The sequence below is a fragment of the Emys orbicularis genome, chromosome 11 (assembly GCF_028017835.1).
Source record: "Emys orbicularis isolate rEmyOrb1 chromosome 11, rEmyOrb1.hap1, whole genome shotgun sequence".
NCBI lineage: Eukaryota > Metazoa > Chordata > Testudines > Emydidae > Emys > Emys orbicularis.
Window position 1 is genome coordinate 55,399,953 of NC_088693.1, and position 21,754 is coordinate 55,421,706.

At 44.2% G+C, this 21,754-nt stretch overlaps 1 protein-coding gene across 1 annotated transcript in view; it reads right to left on the minus strand.

The window, feature by feature from the left end:
• Positions 1–21,754, minus strand: part of DNAH7 (dynein axonemal heavy chain 7) — a 248,396-nt gene that overhangs the window by 87,918 nt on the left and 138,724 nt on the right. Inside the window, exons 36-38 of the mRNA XM_065413626.1 lie at positions 10,769–10,924; positions 9,926–10,094; positions 864–990 (exon numbers count right to left, since the gene is read on the minus strand). Of these exons, the coding sequence (XP_065269698.1) occupies positions 864–990; positions 9,926–10,094; positions 10,769–10,924 (452 nt within the window). The remainder of the gene's footprint in view (positions 1–863; positions 991–9,925; positions 10,095–10,768; positions 10,925–21,754) is intronic.

The window sequence follows — 21,754 nt, forward strand, 5'->3', positions numbered from 1 at the left end:
AGACTCAAGGTACATGCACAGCCACCACAGACATTACTGGCCAATAGACTCTGATCTGGAGCACACTGAGTGCATGCACACCACCAGAAGTGGAATATGTATATGGACAACATATCTCAAAGGAGAACCCTCAATTCCCACAGAAGTGGGTGCTCAGTATTAAATTGGTATTTAAACACAGGTCTAGTGTTAAGAGACCTGAATTAAATGAAAGAAGAAAAATACTTTCACAAAAAACCCAAAACAAAAATAATTTTTTTCTAGACAGCACGTAAATGAAATATTAGTAGATGAAATTCAGATTCAACAATAATTTATCGTTATTTTAATTAATCAAAAAAAGTATAATATAATGACAATTAACAGATGAATTTTTCATTAGAATTCTATTTTCCACCAATTGACTAACTTTCTATTTTTATTGACTTCTGACAGATAATAAAATATTAGAGGAAGAAGCTAATAGTACTCTAAGTATTGCTAAGAGTAGTAAGCAAAGGTGATGACTAGTATAATATATTACAGAAAATCCTAGATTCTTAGAATAGTCACTGATATGGCTGTATTTTTATTTACTTTACATTGAAATAATATTTTCAAAACATCTGAATTAACTGAAGCAACATGAACGATTCTAACACACTGTGAGAAGCTTAGGTTTATGAAACAGAACTATTTTCCAAAGAAGTTTCCTAATAAGAAGCCTTGTCCCAAGAAATACTGACAACCTGTCAAATCGATGGGAACCACAGATGCTCAATTCTGCTCAAGAACAGGATCCTAGAAAGGTATTTTGGTAGTCTTCCCAAAGACACAGTTTAAATATTTACTTTAGCCATTTGCAATATACAAAAGTTACTTACCAAGTAGAGAGATGCCAGTCTAAAATTCTAGAGAAAATCGTATACATGGAATCATCATCAAACTCATTAATAGTAACTGTATTGAAATGTCGCAAGTATCGAGGAGTTATTGGGTTTCGGCCACCACCTAAAATGAGAAAGCACAAATACTGAAAATAAAATGATGAAACTAGTTTTAAACTATAAATGTTTAACACTTTTCTACTAATCATCTTGGGTCAGTTTCTACCACCCTGATTCATATTAAAAAATACCTTAACTCCAAGAATAGTCCCAGTGACCGCAATGGGACTACTAGTAGAAAGGTACTATCCAACCTGAATGAGCGCATCAGAATCTGGCTTTCTGAAAGTGAGAATAGTCTATAAAATGCATATTGAAGTGGCTAAACCTGTCCTGTTCTAAGTAAGTTTTAAACTACTTTAAAAGGTGTTTCTTATAGAATCATAGAAGTATAGGACTGGAAGGGTCCCAAGGCAGGACTAAGTATCATCTAGACCAGGGGTGGGGAACCTCTGGCCCATGGGCCGAATCCAGCCCGCTGCTTAATTTAATCCGGTCCACAGCAAGTCTCTGCGCCGCGGGCCAGAAGCCCCGAGCCTTGGTTCCCCCCGATCCAGCTCCCGGGCAGAGGGGCGATCAGGGAAGCTCCGGGTGCTGCCCCCGCCCCCAGCATGGACTCCGCAGCTTCCAATGGGAGCTGCGAGGCCGGCGCCTCTGGGTGTGGGCACCACGCACTGTGCAGAGCCCCCTGGCCACCCCACTGCCTAGTGGACGGACATGTAGACTACTTCTGGGAGCAGTGTGGAGCCAGGGCAGGCAGGGAGCCTGCCTTAGCCCCGCTGCACCAACGACTGGGAGCCGCCGCAGGTAAGCGCCACTGGCCGGAGCCCGCACCCCGACCTCCCTGCCCCAGGTCGGAACCCCCTGCCATACCTTAACTCCCTCCCAGATCCCACACCCCTACCTGCAGCCCTCTCCTGCACCCAAACTCCCTTCCAGACCCTGCACCCCCATCCACAACCCAACCCCCAGCCCTGAGCCCCCTCCCACACCCAAACTCCCTCCCAGAGCCTGCACCCCCACCTGCACCCCAACTCCCTGTCCCAGCCCAGAGCCTGCTCCCGCACCCTGAATCCCCCATTTCTGGCCCCATCCCGGAGCCTAGGGGAAGCCACCCCCCCCCCCCTCCGTGGGGCTGTGTGTGGCCCACAACTGATTATTTCTGTGGGTCAATGGCCCCTGATATAAAAAAGTCTCCTCACCCTGATCTAGACCATCCCTGACAGGTGTTTGTCTAACCTTCTCTTAAAAATCTCCAGTGACAGAGATTCCACCACCTCCCTAGTTCATTATAACCTGACAGTTAGAAAGTATTTCCTAATGTCTAACCTAAACCGCCCTGGCTGCAATTTAAGCCCATTGCTTCTTATCCTATATTCAGAGATTAAAGATAACAATTTTTCTCCCTCCTCCTTGTAACAATCTTTTATGCACTTGAAAACTGTTATCATTTCCCCCCCCTCAGTCTTCTCTTCTCCAGACTGAACAAACTCAATTTTTTCAATCTTCCCTCATAAATCATGTTTTATAGATCTTTAATCATTTTTGTTGCTCTTCTCTGGACTTTCTCCAATTTGTCCATATCTTCCCTGAAATGTGGTGCCCAGAATGGGACACAATACTTCAGCTGAGGCCTAATCAGCGCAGAGTAGAACAGAAGAATTACTTCTCATGTCTTGCTTACAACACTCCTGCTAATACATCCCAGAATGATGGGGTTTTTTTTGCAACAGTGTTACACCGTTGACTCATATTTAAGAGGAGGTTACTCACCCTGTGCAGTAACTGACGTTCTTCGAGATGAGTGTCCCTGTGGGTGCTCCACTCCAGGTGTTGGTGCGTCCCTGCGCCTTTGCTCGGAGATTTTTTGCAGCAGTACTCATAGCGGCCACGCATGCTCAGAGGCTGTCCCCCGCTGTGAGTCTAGGTTGATAGTAAGCATGCGTGGCCGGTCTCCTCAGTTCCTTCTCTACAACGGAGGCCCCCCAACTCTGAAGTAGAGGGGAGGAGGGTGGGTAGTGGAGCACCCACAGGGACATTCATCTCGAAGAACGTCAGTTACTGCACAGGGTGAGTAACCTCCTCTTCTTCGAGAGAGATGTCCCTGTGGGTGCTCCACTCCAGGTGACTTAAAAGCCGTGTATCTTAAGGAGGTAGGGACTTCGGATCTGATAGGAACGCCGTGGATAGTACAGCCCTGCCCAAACGTATATCAGATAGAGGGCCTTGAGTAAGGGCATAGTGTTTAACAAATGTGTGCTCAGAGGACCAGGTGGCTGCTTTACAGATATCAGCCAGGGGAACTTTGCGAAAGAATGCTACAGAGGCAGCCAGAGATCTAGTGGAGTGTGTTCTGATGCCGTCTGGAGGTGTAACTTTCTTCATCTGATAGCACAACCGGATGCACTGAGAAATCCAGTTCGAAAGTCTCTGGGTAGAAATAGGCGTACCTTTGGAGCGCTCCGCAATGGAGACAAAAAGTCTGGAAGAATTTCTAAAAGGTTTGGTTCTATCCAAATAGAAGGACAAGGCCCTGCGTATATCTAGTGTATGCATTGAGGCTTCGAATGAGTTCGCGTGTGGTTTCGGAAAAAAGGTCGGTAGGTGTATTGGCTCATTAATGTGGAATGACGAGTGCACCTTTGGAAGAAATTTGGGGTGTAATCTGAGGGTAACCTTGTCTTTAAAAAATAGCGTATATGGTGGGTCTGCCATAAGAGCTGCTATTTCTCCTGCCCGTCTGGCAGAGGTAATTGCCACTAGAAATGCTGTTTTCATCGAGAGGTGTAAAAGGGAGCACGTGGCTAGGGGTTCAAATGGTTGTTGAGTTAGGCAAGACAGTACTAGATGAAGGTCCCACGGGTTGGTAGGTGGTTTAATGTCTGGGTATAGGGTTTGGAGTCCCTTGAGGAAACGCTTGGTGATAGGATGAGCAAAGACAGACGTGTCATCAATTCTGTCGTGAAAAGTTGTAATAGCAGCTAAATGGACCCTGATGGAGCTGAAAGAAAGGCCGGATTGCTTAAGGCTCAATAGATAGTCAAGTATGAGCGAAAGAGATACCGACGTGGGACAAAGTTGTTTAGCGGAACACCAATGTGTGAATCTTTTCCACTTTCGTAGATAGGTGGTGCGAGTAGATTGTGTTCTGCTATGTAGGAGCACCCTTTGAACTTGTTCAGAGCAATCTAGTTCGCTTTGGGAAAACCATGTAGGAACCAGGCTTTGAGGTGAAGCATGGACAGGTTGGGGTGGAGAAAGCGGCCGTGTTGTTGTGATAGGAGGTTCGGAATGAGAGGCAAGGAGATTGGTGGTTGAATCGACATTCTGGTGAGGAACGGAAACCATGGTTGTCTGGGCCACGACGGGGCAATTAGGATCACCTTGGCCCGGTCTGTTCGTATTTTTATCAGGACCCTGTTGAGAACCGGTATCGGGGGAAACGCATAGAGTAGGTTTCGGTGCCATGGGATCATGAATGCGTCTCCCAGGGAATGTTTGCCCAGTCCTGCTCTGGAGCAAAAATTGGGACATTTCTTGTTTTTTGTAGTTGCAAAAAGGTCTATGGTTGGGTAACCCCAAGTGCTGAATACGTTGTGAATGGTTTTCTCGTCTATCTCCCACTCGTGGTCCCATGGGAAGCGTCTGCTTAGTTCGTCCGCTGTGGTGTTCATTACTCCGGGAAGATAGGCAGCCAATACCCGGATGTTGTTCGCAATGCACCAATTCCAGAGCTTCATAGCCTCTGTGCACAGCGAATGGGATCGAGCTCCTCCCTGCCTGTTTACATAAAACATGCATGCAATGTTGTCTGTCATTATGCGTACGTGATGATTCTTGATTAGTGGCAGGAAGTGACGGCACGCATTGCGAATAGCTCGAAGTTCTAGGACATTTATGTGCAGGGAGGTCTCGGTTGACGACCATAGCCCCTGTACTGTGTGGTGAGACATGTGTGCACCCCAGCCTGTCAGAGATGCATCGGTGGTCAGGATGAGTGATGGAGCCTGCTGAAGAAAAGGGACTCCAGAGCAGAGGTTGGAGTGAACTGTCCACCAGTGTAGAGAATCTTTGACTCGGACAGGTAGGGAGAGAGTCTTGTTTAGAGAGTGCACATGCGGTCTGTAAACCGTGGCCAACCACGCTTGGAAGCACCTCATGTAGAGGCGTGCATTCTGGACGACAAAAGTGCACGAGGCCATGTGACCTAGTATTTGTAGGCAGTCTCGGGCAGTCACCTGGGGACTGTTGCGAATTTTTGTGGCCAGTTGGCTTATGGAGTTGAAGCGGTCGGGTGGGAGAGATGCCAACCCCGTCCGGGAGTCGAGGTCTGCTCCTATGAACTCCAGGTGCTGGGTGGGGCGTAATGTAGATTTGTTTTTGTTTATTTGTAGGCCGAGAGATAGGAAACAATCGACTGTGAGCCGCGTGAACCGGAGAGCTTCGTCGAACGTTGAGGCTTTGAGGAGGCAATCGTCGAGGTAAGGGAATATTATGACCCCTTGTTTCCTGAGGTAGGCAGTGACTACGGCTAGGAGCTTGGAAAAGACACGGGTGGCTGTGGACAGTCCGAAGGGGAGAACCCTGTATTGAAAATGTGTCGAGCCGAGGGTAAATCGAAGGAAGCGTCTGTGGGCCGGATGTATAGTGACATGGAAATAGGCGTCTTGTAGGTCGAGGGCAGAAAACCAATCGCCCTGCTCCAGCGCTGGGATTATGGTGGTGAGGGTAACCATCTTGAACTTTTGCTTTTTGACAAATTTGTTGAGCCGCCTGAGGTCGAGGATTGGTCGCCATCCCCCATTTTTCTTTTCTGTTAAGAAATAATGGGAGTAAAAACCCTTCCCTTTGTGTCGTTCTGGCACGATTTCTACTGCTCCCAGATGAAGGAGATGTTGCACTTCTTGGAGGAGTAGCTGCTCGTGAGAGGGGTCCCTGAAGAGGGACGGGGAGGGTGGGTGGGTGGGAGGCAAGGAGAGGAAGGGGATGGCGTATCCAATTGTAACTACCTCTATGACCTACTTGTCGGAGGTAATGTTCTTCCATTGGTGGGAGAATGGTCGTAGGCGGTGTCCAAAGATAGGTGTGTTGGCTGAAGTGGGAACGCTGTTTTCTAAACCCTCGACCAAGGCTTCAAATTTGCCTATTAGTTGGAGGGGGTTGAGGCGCCCCTGCAGAATTGGGACGACGACACTGGAATCTTGGTCTTTGACGTTGTTGTTGTTGTTGTTGCTCCTGTGGTCTATGGGAATGTTGTGTAAATGCGGGATAGCGTGGACGTTGGTACGGTTGGTATCTATATTGCCGTCTTCTGGTCATAGGTGTCTGGAGACCTAAAGACCGGAGGGTTGCCCTTGAGTCCTTCATTGAATGAAGCACGTCGTTCGTGGTAGAAGCAAAAAGTTTGTCACCGTCAAAGGGAAGATCTTCAATGGTGCTCTGAACTTCTCGAGGAAAGAAAGAGGAGGAGAGCCATGAACCCCGTCGCATGACTACTGCTGTGGCGGTCAATCTTGCTGCAGTGTTGGCTACATCGAGGGCCGCTTGAAGAGCGGTGTGAGATATGCTTTGTCCCTCGGAAACCAGAGCTATGAATTGTTGTTTTTTCTGTTCTGGAATGTCGTCAATAAAATCCATGAATTTATTATAGTTTTTGTGGTCATATTTTGCAAGGACTGCAGTATAATTAGCTATATGAAATTGTAGGGTCGAGGATGCGTATACTTTACGACCAAAGAGGTCCAAGCGTTTGCTGTCCTTGTTGGCTGGGGTGGAACGGGAATACTGTTGTTTGGCCCTTTGGTTCGCGGCGTCTACTACCAATGAGTTTGGTGCCGGGTGGGTAAAAAGGAATTCAGAACCCTTTGGAGGGATAAAGTACTTCCTGTCCGCTTGTTTACAGGTAGGTAGGCTTGTAGCTGGAGTCTGCCAGATGGACTTAGCGGGTTCTAAAAGGGCTACGTTGATTGGTAATGCCACCCTAGAGGAAGAAGAGGGCTGTAGGATGTCCGTTAGCTCATGCTGTTGTTCAGTGACTACCTCCAAGTTAATTCTCAAGTCACTGGCAACTCTTTTAAAGAGGTCTTGGAATTTTGCGTAGTCATCCGACGGTGTTGGAGGAAGGGGAAGTAAGGCTTCTTCAGGAGTTAGCTCCGGCTCTGCTGGAATAGGAGCAGGGCTAGGTTTATCCTGGAAGTGTGACTGTGCTGCCAGGTGTCTCGTGTCACTGGCAGATTCGTCAGCTGGTGGTGCTAGACCGGTGTTGCGCCTGGTTGAATTGCCATAGCGCACGTATTCTCGAGGGTACGATGCCCATGGTGTCCAATATTGCCATGGTGGTGGGTAGGGCATAGGTGGTGCCATCCAGGGGTTCACCCCCCAGGAGGCAGGATCCTGAGAGTAGGATGAGGTAGTTTTCTTATAACCTCTATTGACTGGGGCCTGGGAGTGGGAGTCTTGATATGGAGAAAAAACTCCCTGTGGATCAGTTTCCTCCTCACTGGAGGAAGGCTGCTCAGATCCTGACTCAGGCATTGGAGAAGAACAGGCATTCATCAGGGGAGACTGCAGGATAGGTGATACCAATAGATCTGCTGTCTGAGTAAATTGAAATGGTGAGGCTCCTGCGTGAGGTGAAAGCTGTGCACGGGGAGGTTGCGGTGCGGGAACATTCCTCTGAGCAGGGGTTTTGCCTGTGATCTCCCTGTCAGTCTGCTCCGCGGTTATCGGTGCCGCGGTCGGTGCCAGGCGGGCAACATCAGCCTGCAGGGGATCAGGCATGTTGTAAAATGTCGGCACCGCGTCCGTCGCGGTGCAGAACGGTGCCATAATAGAGGCAGGCAACTGAAAGCCTGATGCCTCGGCACCGGAGCCTCGCGCCGCCGCCGCCGCCTCAGGCGGCTTTCGCGCGGTTCCTGAGGAGCCCAGCTCATCAAAGTTGCTGAGGCGAGGAAACACAGGCAGGGAGACCGTTGATCTGCCTGAAGAAACCTTGTGCCTCATAACCTTCTTTGGTGAAGAAGGCTGTCCCTTCTTTGTAGATTTTTTCAGTTTTTTTGAGGCGGGGGGGCTGTGGCGGGTAGCGGAGCCGGATTCAGCGCCTGGGTCTGAAACTGACCCGATAGACTTTTGCAGGAGGAGCAGTTTAAGTCTAAGCTCCCTGTCCTTCCGTGCCCTGGAACTGAGTTTACAGCAGTGGGCACATTTTTGGGGAATGTGGGCTTCCCCCAAACATTTTATACACTTTGAGTGGCCATCTGATAGCGGGATAGCCTCCTTACATGTAGAACAGCGCTTGAAGCCTGTGGAGCCCGGCATGGCCGAAGCGGCTGCGGCTGACAGAAAAAAAGTTTGTTTGTTTTTGTTTTTTTTGTAACAGATAAACGAGGTAATTAACTACACTAACAAAGAACTGACAACAAACTAGTTACTAGAAGGGTAATTGTAGCAAGAGTGAGGGATTTCCTAACGAGTCTGCTGAGCTCCGTCTCAGGCCGGGGACGGTAGAGAAGGAACTGAGGAGACCGGCCACGCATGTGTACTATCAACCTAGACTCACAGCGGGGGGCAGCCTCTGAGCATGCGTGGCTGCTATGAGTACTGCTGCAAAAAATCTCCGATCAAAGGTGCAGGGACGCACCAACACCTGGAGTGGAGCACCCACAGGGACATCTCTCGAAGAAGAACTTTGTGATCCACTATGATCCCCAAATCCCTTTCCGCAGTACTCCTTCCTAGGGATAGGTACCGTATCAGGGTCACCATCTAGCCCCCAAGCCTGGTAATACTTTGACTGGGATAGAATTTCAGTACAATAATGTAAAATCTACTACATAAATTATAGAGCATGGTGTGCCTGAAATTAGTAAGACACATTTAGAATCTATTATATGAGCTTTCCAGGATACACCCGTTTATTTCTGCATGTGCTAATTTTTATTACTAATTTCCAGTATATACCTGCTAATCTCTGCAGGCCAGAACACAATGGCATCCTCCACACAGCATGACCTTGCACACAGCAGGAAATTAGCCCTGTCTTCCTGAGGCAGTTTGTCCTTAAAGTCTAGGAACTTAAAGTAGTCCAGAAAATTATGTTTGGAGAGAAGGGCCTGATAATTTGAGATCCCTTTTGACTATGCCTATGGGGTTTAGGAGAACATAAATCCTTAAGGCTTGAACGTGAAGGCTCACCAGACAAACGGGGTTGGGATGGGTCTCTCAGAGATTCTAAAAGCAGATTTGCTTTTGTATTTGTGAGCACACCCTTTACTCATGTGAGGGGGTCTTTCCCTCTGCTCGTCTTCTCTCTGGATTCAGACACAGAATTGGGGGATGCGCTCTTTGCTGACAATGGATGATGTATGGGCGGGGGTGTCTCCCTGACCTGGATCTGACTGAGGTTTCATTGAAGGTGTTTTTGAAGTTGGAGCTCTTGCACCTGCCATGTTCAGCTGGGGAAGGAGCAGCAGATACTGCACTTGGCAGAGATATGCGCTGCCCAGGGCAGTAAACGCTGTCACTGACTGAAAAGAAGCACGGCCAAGAAACACATTTTTGAAGCCCGGAATCCTGGACATAATCCAAGCCCCACACTGACCAGGAGTGTTCCGCAGGATGGGGATTTTAACACTAGCCAAGTATAACTATCTAGTAGAACACTAACAACAAACTAGGAATAAAATGACTGAATATATTTATAGGATAAAGAGAAAGGAGAGGTTCTGGACAGTGGAGGATTCTGACTCGGATCATGCAGCAGTAAGAAACAACTAGAGAGGGGGTCAGTCCGCCCCACCCCTTATACTCTTGGTGCAGAGCAAGAGGACAGCTGGGGTGCAGGCATGGACCAACGAACACTACTTGCAAGAATTCTCCAGTCTCAGGTGTATGCACAGTGGAACAAACATATGGACCAGCATTCGAAAAGTAACACATTTTCTTATAGGCACTTAGAATTTTATTCATGTATAAAAGAACATATGATGCACATATCTTACCTGCTGGTCCCATCGCACACATAATTTGAACGTCCACAAGTTTAATCATAGTGCAGTCTTTAAGGTCATACCAATTCCAGTGATCTAACCACTGGCGAAGTAACTCAACTGGAGGCTGAGCACCATAGACTTCTCGTGCTGGCATATTTACATCATCTACAAATACAACCTGAAAATGAAAATATGAAGGAAATTTGCTTTTCTAAGTTTCTTTTTAATATGCTCCCTAAACCTATGGATACTCTGAGATCCACATGGATCTTGAAGGATCCATCAGAACCCAGGGGCATCAGCAAAGAAGATTCTGGCCTAGATCTTGCTGCCAGATCCCTAGAAACTCTAGACATCACAGCTCCTGAGGAGTTATGCTGCCAGCAGCAACCCTGAACGTGGATGACTCTAGAATATGCCTTTGAGGGTGAAGTTACACAGTGTGGAGGGGGAAACAATTCTGGGTACCGTGGATTCAGTTTGCAATTATTTGCACTGGCTACTCCTGTGGATATGGGACGGAAAACAGCCAAGATATATATCACTCACCTGCTGCCCTTATCCTCCCCTCTCCCCTGCCATCCCTTCAAGAAGCTGGAACATTGTGAGAAAGTCTCAGGATAGGTGGAAGAAAGTACACCACAGAAGTATCCCTCTCCCTCAATTCGGATCTGAGGACATAGACTCCCTTACATTTACATAAATAGAATAGGGAGCACGAAAGTCTAAATTAGGAGAATTAGAACTCTGTCACTCTAGAATTACACTATGTTAATTATTCCTGCTTAATTTTACTTGAGAAATAATGCATTTAAATATTTGTTTTGGTAAAAAAAAATAGATTTTAGTTACCATTCGCTTCCCAAGAGGAGGACCAAAAACTCCCTTCCTCCTTTTATCCAGCTTTGACATGATAATATTCTGAGTCTGAGCTGCTGTAGTTTGTGCTGAGAAATTAATGAGGAGTGGTTTGTAGACTTCTTTATTCAAGTTATTTAAAAGAAAATGCTGAAAGGATGGTGAAGAGGAAAAAAATTAAACCACATTTGTACATAAATCTGACAAATTTTCCAGTATTTCAGCAAAAGGCACAAGACTAAAATTTATTGTCAAACATCTATATGGGACAGTTTTCACAACTTCACAAGTCACTGCTTAAAAATGATGGGATGATAATTGATCCCTGATCATTAACATTCAGATCTCTTTAATTTTTTATTCCAGAGATAAACCAACATTCTCAGGATAATTCAAAGTGTTAGGATCCAATTTGTTAAGGGGAAAAAAAACATCTAGATCTCATTATATATATTTCACATTTTCTCAGATTGTCTATATACTTACAGTATATCACGCAAATTCAGTATATGAATCTCTCTTTCCAAACACAACATCTCAGAATCTAACTAGGTATGATTTGATCAAGTATTGCTTGTAGAAACCTAGGCACTAATTCTGTAAAAGGATCCACAAATGTGGACCTTTATGCCTGCACAAAGTCTCTTTGGCTTCAAAGTAACTCTATACAGGCATAAGGGTGTGTGCTTGTAGTTCCATTTGAAGAACCAACACCTTAATGTGAGAAAAGCAAGCATATCTAAATGTATGGTTTTACTGTTGGCATTAATAGTATTGTGATATATTCACTACAGAAAAGCCAACACTATGGCACAGAAAAGAATGAAAACATCATTTACAACTATTAGTTCCAGCTAGATAAAACAAACAACCCACTCCCTCCCTAAATCCTCCTTCTAACTGTTAGGGTCCTCAGAAACGCCTTATTTCATTCTCAGTTTAACTCCTCCCACAAAACTTTGTATCACTGTCACCATCCCTTCAAGGAAAACTGACAATGCTTCTTTTCAAGAAGCACTGTGAATTGGTCATTAAAAGTCTGACCCTATTCCCATTTAGGCCAATGAAAGTTTTGACATTGACTTCAGCTGGATCAGAACCTAATAGATTACTGTTGTGCAGCACCAGACATTCCCTTCCACTTAAGGGTGGAACTGATCTGGGTGCAAGAGACCAAGAAAGGGAATGAACTGATTTCAATTACAACACAGAATACAAAGTGTACAGTGCTCACTTTATATTATTTTTATTACAAATATTTGCACTTTAAAAATGATAAACAAAAGAAATAGTATTTTTCAACTGCAAATTTGACAAAATGCAAAGAAGGTACCAATGTGAAATTTCTAAAGATAGCTACAGCACTCAACCCAAGGTTTAAGAATCTGAAGTGCCTTCCAAAATCTGAGAGGGATGAGGTGTGGAGCATGCTTTCAGAAGTCTTAAAAGAGCAACACTCTGATGTGGAAACTACAGAACCCAAACCACCTTCTGCTGGTGGCATCTGAGTCAGATGATGAAAATGAACATGCGTCGGTCTGCACTGCTTTGGATCGTTATCGAGCAGAACCCATCATCAGCATGGATAACTGTCCTCTGGAATGGTGGTTGAAGCATGAAGGGACATATGAATCTTCAGTGCATCTGGCACGTAAATATCTTGCGACGCCGGCTACAACAGTGCCATGCAAATGTCTGTTCTCACTTTCAGGTGACATTGTAAAGAAGAAGCGGGCAGCATTAGCTGCTGCAAATGTGAACAAACTTGTTTGTCTGGACTTGTAGGCTCTAAAGTTTTACATTGTTTTATTTTTGAATGCAATTTTTTTTTTACATAATTCTACATTTGTAAATTCAACTTTCATGATAAAGAGATTGCACTACAGTACTTGTATTAGGTGAACTGAAAAATACTATTTCTTGTTTTTTACAGTGAAAATATTTGTAATCAAAAATAAATATAAAATGAGCACTGTACACTTTGTATTCTGTGTTGCAATTGAAATCAATATATTTGAAAATGCAGAAAACATCCAAAAATATTTAAATAAATTGTATTTTATTATTGTTTAATAGTGCGATTAATTGCGCGATTAATTTTTTTAATCATTTGACAGCCCTAATATATATATATTAAAAAAAGGAATTGTGTGTGTGAGGACTATAATTATTGAAAAAAATGAATGAATATATGAGAAACTATGTCATCTTATTCTAAAACAATCTGTACTCATGCTAAAAGGAATTTGTCAAGAAATACATTACAAATTAGAATCTCTGTAACTACTGTCCTTAGACCATCTTAATTTCCAATTTTAAAATATATTATTATTAGAATGAAAATGCATGAAATCTAGAAAGTCAGACTTTACCTTTCTATATTGAATAAGAATTTTGAGGGTTGCATAAATCAGCATATTCCTTCAATTACAGACAAGCCAAATTTACTTACAAAATAACCTACTTTGTTTTGGGCCAAATCATGCTTTGTCATAGAAAAAGGCTGGGAAGCTTCATGAGTTTTCACTTTCATAGTTTCCTCCTGCAAAGGAGATGCTCCTATATGAAACAGGCAGGTAGTGGGTGGCTTCCACAGAAAGCCATGACTTTAATGAGAGAGTACTACTTCCATGACTTCCCTGGTGGAATGGCCCCTTCATTAGTCATGTTTACATTTATTCCTCACCTTCTTCTGCATCACAAACCCATTCTAACATGGTATTCTGAATGCATCAGAATATGTATCAAATAATAAGAGAACCTAGATTCCCTAACACCCAGTCCTGTTCTTTAACCAGAATATTATCCTTTTGACAGGGCAAGCCTCATTTTATCCAGGGAAATCCCCGGGGAGCCGGGGGGAGAATGAAACCATGGTGGAAAGTTGTCCTCGGGTTCCACTCTCCCAAGCAGCCATGCTTCTGTCAAAACTGCAAAGCCACATGAACAAAGATTGTGCATAGGGGCCTTTTACAGAGTCAAAAGAAGGAAAGGATAATGATGTATTTGCACAATCTCTTTCCTTTGACAAATGTGGTTCAAAGGAGCAGATTTTTTTACTCCTTTCATCACCTCCATGGGAATATAAAAGGTTATAATCTGGTCCTTTGTAGTCAAATAATGCAAAAAACTATATTGCACATGTTTGCAATGAGAAATATAATTTTTTTTGAAAGAGCCCAACCATTTTTTTTGGTTTTATACAGCTTCAAATGTCTTTTTTAATCTCTGCTAACAGCTATTAGACTTGTCAGATTATACCTTTTAGATCTAAATCATAATAAACTCAACAAAAAGAATATTTAATCTCTACTCTGGATAGAAAAATCTGAACTTCTATAAAGGCAAAGATAAAAGATAACAGAGAAAATAGTTATCACAATTCAAGGAAACTACTGAGTATTGTGACTGAGCAGGTGATAAGCTTCATGCAGGGTAAGAACCATATTTACTTTTTTCTTTTGATCATTTCAAAATTCCCAAAGGAGGAGTGCATACCTATCAGTCTATGGATACAGAATGAAAGACTATCTTTATCAGATAGAAGCTTGTCATATACTGCATTAGAGAGAGAGATTTAACTTGATTAACTATGATTTAACTTCTTTGTATTTCTGCAGTAGGTAGTAGCAGCATTACCTGCTGTACTTCAAAGTATAGTCATACCTGCCCACCCGAGCCTCAGCTTCAGCTGGAGCACACAAAGGCCCAAGGGTAATGAGTGAAGGACAATGACAGACCCAGCAGATAAGCGCTAAATTTCCCAATGATGGTGAAGATGGATGGGATATGACTGTTGGTGCATGGATTGTACAAGGCAGAAAATGAACTAGATCTTCCAAATGGTCATTCACACCCTCAGGAACCAATGGCATTTGGCAGAAGAATTCCTGAGAAGAGGGATGGTTACCCCTCTGAAAAACCCCTCTAGGTTTCCCAAGACTCAAATAGGGAAAGCAAAACAAATAGGCAGCCAGTCATGACAGTACCAGAGTTAAAGCCCCTGTTATTGCCAGATCCAGAAGAAGGGGCGTTTCACGTGCATATAGTGGGCAAGACCCAAACCCCACTTAGCTTATTTCATGTCCCCACATGGATCATGTTAACACTGAATGGTACTGAGTACAAGACAGCCCTTGTCAAAGAACTCACTAGCTACAAGATCATAATCACTGGCATCATAGCTCACTTGCCATAAAGTGATCAAGTCACTGTGGAAGCAGCAACCTTCCTCCACTCCAGTAGTCCAGATAGTAGTCAAGGTGTGGCAGTTATCAGTCGACCTCTAGCACAGATCTTAACCACATAGAACCACATCTTCTCATGCTTACTTCATGCTCAGCTTTAACACTGCCATCTGTCGCTGTGGCCAACAGAAGATGCATCATCTGTGGAAAAGTATGCATTCTACTACCAGCTAGCAGCAAAAATCAAATTCCACCACATGACTGTTAGTGAGCAGAGATTTCAATGGTGTAACTGGTTGTGGTTGAAAGGGGTGTGAAATCATGATAGGTCACTATGGTTTGGATTCCCCAAATGACCACACCATTCAGTTTCTGACACTGTGTGCTGTTGAGAGATTCTCTGTCATAGGCTCCTGGTTTAGGCACCTCAATAACCATTGCTGAACCTGGATTTCAATCAATGGACATGCCATGAAAGACCACATAGTGAAATCTCACCAGCAAACTCAGACCATTGACTAATTGCTGCTGAGCTCTCATTGCATTAACCAACTCCTCACAAACCAGATAATCGCCACCATCTTTCCAAGCACCCTGTTGAAGCCATAAAATATACACAGGCAATCGAAGATCACATACGTAATCTTGATGCCCTCTTGGATGACATAGAGATCGCCTAGAGTTGACATGTAATGCTATATCACATGCTGCCACTGAAACAATCAGCTTCAGAGGGTTGTGCAGAAACCTTGGCTTTCTGAAGAGTCCTTTGATATATTAGCAAAAAAATCAGAACACCCAAGCAGGGAGATGTCCCAGAATGTAAGTGACTGAAAGGCATTTTTCAGGCCATATCAAAATGTGACTGTGAAGTCTACATCAGTTCCTTGACCAATAAAGCAGAGGATGCGCCAAAGCACAATATTCTGCATCCTATCTACAGGGCTATCTCATGTGTGGTTGATAGCCACAAACAGCCTTCTAATATTCTCAAGATGAAACCAAATGGGTCTTCCTGCTCATCAATGGACGAAATCCTGGGAAGATGGAAAACACATTATGAAAGTGTGCAGAACCATGCACCTGCTGATGACTGCCCAGAGCAATGTGATCTGGCAAACTGTATGGCTGAAGACCCAGGGACAAAAACAGAGCCTCCATCACTCGAGGCAATAAGAAAGGTCTTACAAAAGTTATGGAATGGATGTGCTGCTGGAACTGATAGCATTCCACATGAGCAGTTCAAAGGTTCCTTGGAATCAGTGAGCACTGGCCTGAATCAAATGTTTTTAAAAGTATGGGCATCAGGCATAGTACTAGCAGAATGGAAACATGGTATCATAATACAAGAGTTAAAGATCTGACATCAAGTTTGGCAATTACAGGCCAATCTTATTGCTACTGGTCCCCAGAAAGGTTTTCATTACTGTTCTATTGGTAGGACATCACTTAACATACATCACTGTCCACAGCAATCAGGTTTCATTCCTGGGTGGCCGACAGTGAACATTGTCCTTTCCCTCCGGTTTCTGGTTGAGCTGCATTGAGAATTTAATTGCCTGCTTCACATGGCATATATAGACATCAAAGCAACTTTTTATTTGGCTGACAGGTCAACACTTTGGCTGTCATGGAAAGGATTTGGTGTCCCAAATGTTCTGCTAAATCTGGTGCACTATCTTCACACTGATACCAGTGCAAGAATGTGCACTGGTTCATGACTTTTGCTGCATTTCTATACAACCTCAGGTGTGTGGCAGAATGTATTCTCACCCTGGCACTATCCTGTTGAGCTATTGACTGGATATTAGGGCTTGCCACACCACACATCGGAATCAAGCTTCGTCAAGAAGTGTTCACTGACCAAGACTATGCCAACAACATTGCCTTGATTGTGGAAAAGCTAGAGAATTTCAGCACTGCCCTTCAAGGTTTCCAAAACACTGCCCATACTACAGGGTTGAAGATCAAGGTCCAGAACTGCAGAGCTGGGCCACCAGAAACCTTGGTGCAGAAGGGATTAAGCACCGTGGAGAATGTTGAGGCATCTGTCTACCTCAGCTGCAAGCATCATTCAAATTACTGCAGCAAATAAGAGGTCCTATGACAATTAAGTATCACCTCCTCTTCCATGAAGTCCATGTCTCTCCTATGGATGCAAAAATGTACTGAGACAAAGTTCAGGATCTATCAAACCTGTGTACTGCCTGTACTGCCATTTGGGTCAGAAACCTGGACCCTCTTAGAGGCAGATTTGGAGAGGCTAGAAGCATTCCATATGCACTGTCAGCACTAAATCCTGAGCATAAAGTGGTTCAACTTTGTCTGAAATGCCATAATCTCGCAGAGACATGGCCTTCCTCCAATAGCCCAATACATTCAAAAGTGGTGTTGCGTGCTCTTTGGCCACGTTGCCAGGATAGACAAAAACACCGCACACTGTGCTTTCAAACTCTCATTGACAAGTGAAGGGGTGCACACCTTGACCCTACCTGGCATCACCATGGAGCTGCCCCAGAGATTTGTAGATTTGCAGGACTGAGCCAGATCTCAGACCTTCACTCTGCAGTGCCTGGTATGGTGCCATCAACCATGGTCACTCTGACTGGCACAATAGTCCTCAGTGGACTATGCACATTTGATAATGATAATGATGAAGAATTTCTGTAGAAAATATTGCTATGTACATTTCAAGAAAACAAGTGGTGTACCCAGGTTTCTTTCCACTCTTAGCCTACGTATACACTACCGCAGTAAGTCGACCTACGCTACACAATGTACATTAGGTCGAGTTACCATGGGGGGTCGACGTGAGAAACTCTCCCGTCAACTTACCTTACTCTTCTCGTTGGGGATAGAGTACAGGGGTCGACTGGAGAGCGATCTGCTGTCGATTTGGCGGGTCTTCACTAGACCCGCTAAATCGACCGCCAGTAGATCAATCTCAGAGCGTCGATCCTGACTGTAGGGTAGATGTAGCCACAGTCTTCCTTCATTTTCACAAAAGTTCTTCAGTAAAGTTATTACAAAACAAAACTAGGCCATTAATCTTGAGGCAGGCTCTTTTATCATTTAGTGAATTTTATCATGCTGAGGGGGGATGGAGGGAGAAGGAGGAAAGACATAAAATTTAAAGACCATAAAACTAAGACTTCCTAAACACTGTTTCATTCCATCATAAAACTAATAACCCGTGAATATTTTTTAATCACAGACTAAATACTACTGTAATTAACACCACAAGTATTCACTTTGTTCTTAAATATCAAAACAGATACTCACATGACAAGTAGAGGTTGTCGGCCTGGAAGGACATAAAGGAGCTTGAGGATATCTCAAAGAAACTGGTAGGGGGAATGGGCATTGGAACTTATTTATTCTTCCAAATACAAGTAGTATGCTCACATCTCTGGCACATTATGTCAACACCAGCATACAGAGGAACCAGATTGTGCCTCCAAGCCTTCAGGATATAACTTTGGGGGCCATGTTAGGCTAAGATGCACAGTAGCTCCAACATAATGCTCTCCCAAGTGTAAGTTTGCAGTTCTGTACAGAATTAAGAAAACTTTCCTTCACCCCCTTCTCCCATGTAAGACATCAACATAGCACAGGAAAGGAGTTTGTCCAGATCTACAATAGGTTAATTCCTGAACAACAAAACTGCCACAGAAAACTAATAAACCATTACAGCTTTAGACTTAAATATTGATACACCATCTCCCCCTCTCAAATTTCAAATTTAAAGGCTGTGTGTATGGGGTTTTGCAGTGACCAGGAGGCACCAAATCTCCCACTCCAGACCACGCAGTACAAGCAGAGCCATTCGGAGGCTGCTCCTGCAGCAGCCTCTGTGATGGCTGCTTTCCCCTCCCTTTTCCTGATAGGGAGATTTAGTTGATGAATCCATACAGCTGTGGATTTGACAGACACATTGCCACCTCTCCCTGGTCCCATCCCTGCTTCACCCCATATGCTGGTACATACAGAACTCTGTGAAGTATGCAGCATTGGAAGTCCCTTTAAGTGGACTGCATCCTGCCCCACCGCCTAGAGCAACAATACTCCACTGTACTAGTTCCATTGTCTATCATGCTTTACATGTCTGCAAAAAGAGTGGTGAAGGAAGGATTTGCCCCATAATTCTTGTCAATTCTGTATGATGAATTAGAGTTGTTCCAACCCTTTCATCATGCAAATTAGGATCCTTTTTAAATAGTACCCAAATACTATTCTTTTAATAATCAAATGACAAAATTAAGATGAACAAGGTACTACTCAGTGACTGAAGATGAAAAAAATAATTATTGTATCCCAAAATAATGATGAGTCAATAATTTCAAAATGCTTATAAAATCTGCCTTCCATTACACAGTCTGACATCTCTTTAGACCGGGGCGGGCAAACTTTTTGGCCTGAGGGCCACATCGGGTTTCCAAAATTGAATGGAAGGCTGGTTAGGGGAGGCTGTGCCTCCCCAAACAGCCAGGCATGGTCCCACCCCCAACCCCTATCCGACCCCGCCTGCTTCTCGCCCCCTGACAGCCCCCCCCCCCCCCGGGACTCCTTCCCCATCCACCACCCCCTGCTCCCTGTCCCCTGACCGCCACCCAGAGCACCGGGTCAGGCCGCACGGCTCTGCAGCTGCTCTGCCTGGCCGCCCAGAGCATTGCGCCAGCGGCACAGTGAGCTCAGGCTGCGGGGGAGGGGGAACAGCAGGGGAGGGACTGGGGGCTAGCCTCCCGAGCCAGGAGCTCAGGGGCCGGGCAGGAGGGTCCCGTGGGCCGGATGTGGCCCGCGGGTCATAGTTTGCCCACCTCTGCTTTAGATAGATTAAATAACATTTATAGACATAAAAAGACATATCTTGCTTTCTCATTCAAGTACAGAATGTTGTATGCTTTCTACAAGACCAAACTTCCTTTTGATTATAATTCATAAGCTTTGGAAAACATACCCTACCCTATACCATCACTTATTTTAAATAAATGTGTTTCTATTATTTATGTCTCTAATTTCATGTGTTAGGCACTTATGTACTCAAAACTAAAAGTCCCTGCCTTATTCAGTGCACAGGATGGACAGTGCCCATGTAATGAGTAGCTATTAAATGTTTTATCTTCATTTCAGTGTGCTGAGCGATTCCTTTGCCAGAAGCTGGGAATGAGTGACAGGGGATGTTCATTCCCTCTGGGGCATCTGGCACTGGCCAGTGTCGGAAGACAGGATACTGGGCTAGACGGACCTTGGTGACCACCGGTGAAAAGTTTGGTTTAAGTGACTTGTGTAGCATTACACAGGAACTCTTTGGCAGAGACAGGGATAGAATCTAACTCTCCAGGGAAGTGCTCAACTGCATTAACCATGACACTGTCCTTTCTTTTCTTGCAATCCCCTGCCTCGTTCACTACACAGTCCAACTTCTGCAACAAATGAGGCAGGGATCCTATAGATAATCTTCTTCACTATACATCTGTGATTCATCCCTGAGCAGGTCCATCCTGTGTACTGAGTGAGGCTGGGGTTCTGTGGGAAAAATAGTAATACAGATCATGTAATTGAAAACTGTATCCTAAGGCATACACACCATGGGACATTTTGAAACTTTTGAGTGCTTGCCACCTCATAAAGAGTGTGTGTGTGTGTGTGTGTGTGTGTGTGTGTGTGTGTGTGTGTGTGTGTGTGTGTGTGTGTGTGTTTGTTTTGAGGTCCCAGTCTATGCCATGTAATTCTAGTAAGTATTCCAGAGCTGCTGGAACTCCTGCCTTCTATACTTATATCAGAAAGAAAGTCTGGTTCAGATGCTGGAATATATTTGCTGAATAGAAAGATGTTTTAAAAAATGAAGTCAGTGGAGCTGGATGAAAATCCCTTGTCGGCAGACATTTCCCTTTCAAAAGGCAGGTTATCAAGTTTAAAAATTCTGAACATGAATGAAGTCCTTGGCTGAGAAGATCTCGTCTAACAAATAATAATAGAAATTGTGCTGATATTTCCACTAGACCCAAGAACTATGGTCATCTTGGCATCCTTACAGTGACCATTACTCTTTTGTTAGTTTCTTCTTCATTTTCTGATTTGGGAAGACATATATCATGAGTTTGGGGCACTTGTGTAACAATACATGTATTTCTTTTACTTCCAAATTCTCTTTCTCTTGAAATGTAGAGTTGTTTTCCCTTGTAGTGAGCAGATCCAGCCAAGACACTTCCAACTGTTTGATATTTGAAGGAACCTGCCTGGAAGATTTGCTTTCTCTTTGCGTAGCCAGTCCATTTTTCCATTGTTGACTCCTGTAAAGAGTCCTTTGGGAATCTAGATTTGCTTTGCATGATTTCACCTATTACTTCTTTGTTTCAGTGACTGGATCCTTTCTCCTTCCTGTTTATGTTGGTACGCAACTGCTGAAGTGGTGTCTTATTAGACGACAGCGTTTCCTCCTTCTGAGCTTTCCATGCTAGAAGTGCATTTTTTTTGTTGCCTTTTGCCCAAAGAAATGTGTTTCTTCTCTTCGTGTTTTGAGCAGTTTTCTTGATTGATTAGGTGATTCAGGTAGGCTCCAATATACTTATGTGAACTATCTATTGTGAACACTTTGCATTTTCTTTTTGTCAAAATTCCTCCAGCCAGGGCTCCTTGCTGTTGTGTCCACCATCCCAGAAATTCTAGGATTGGTGTGTGTACTTGTTTCTGTTTGTTAATTGTAGTGAAGGACTTCATAAGTATTTGCATCTGTTTCTATGTAGTCTTTCACAAGATGTAATCACAATGCAGAATAAATAAATGTAATATT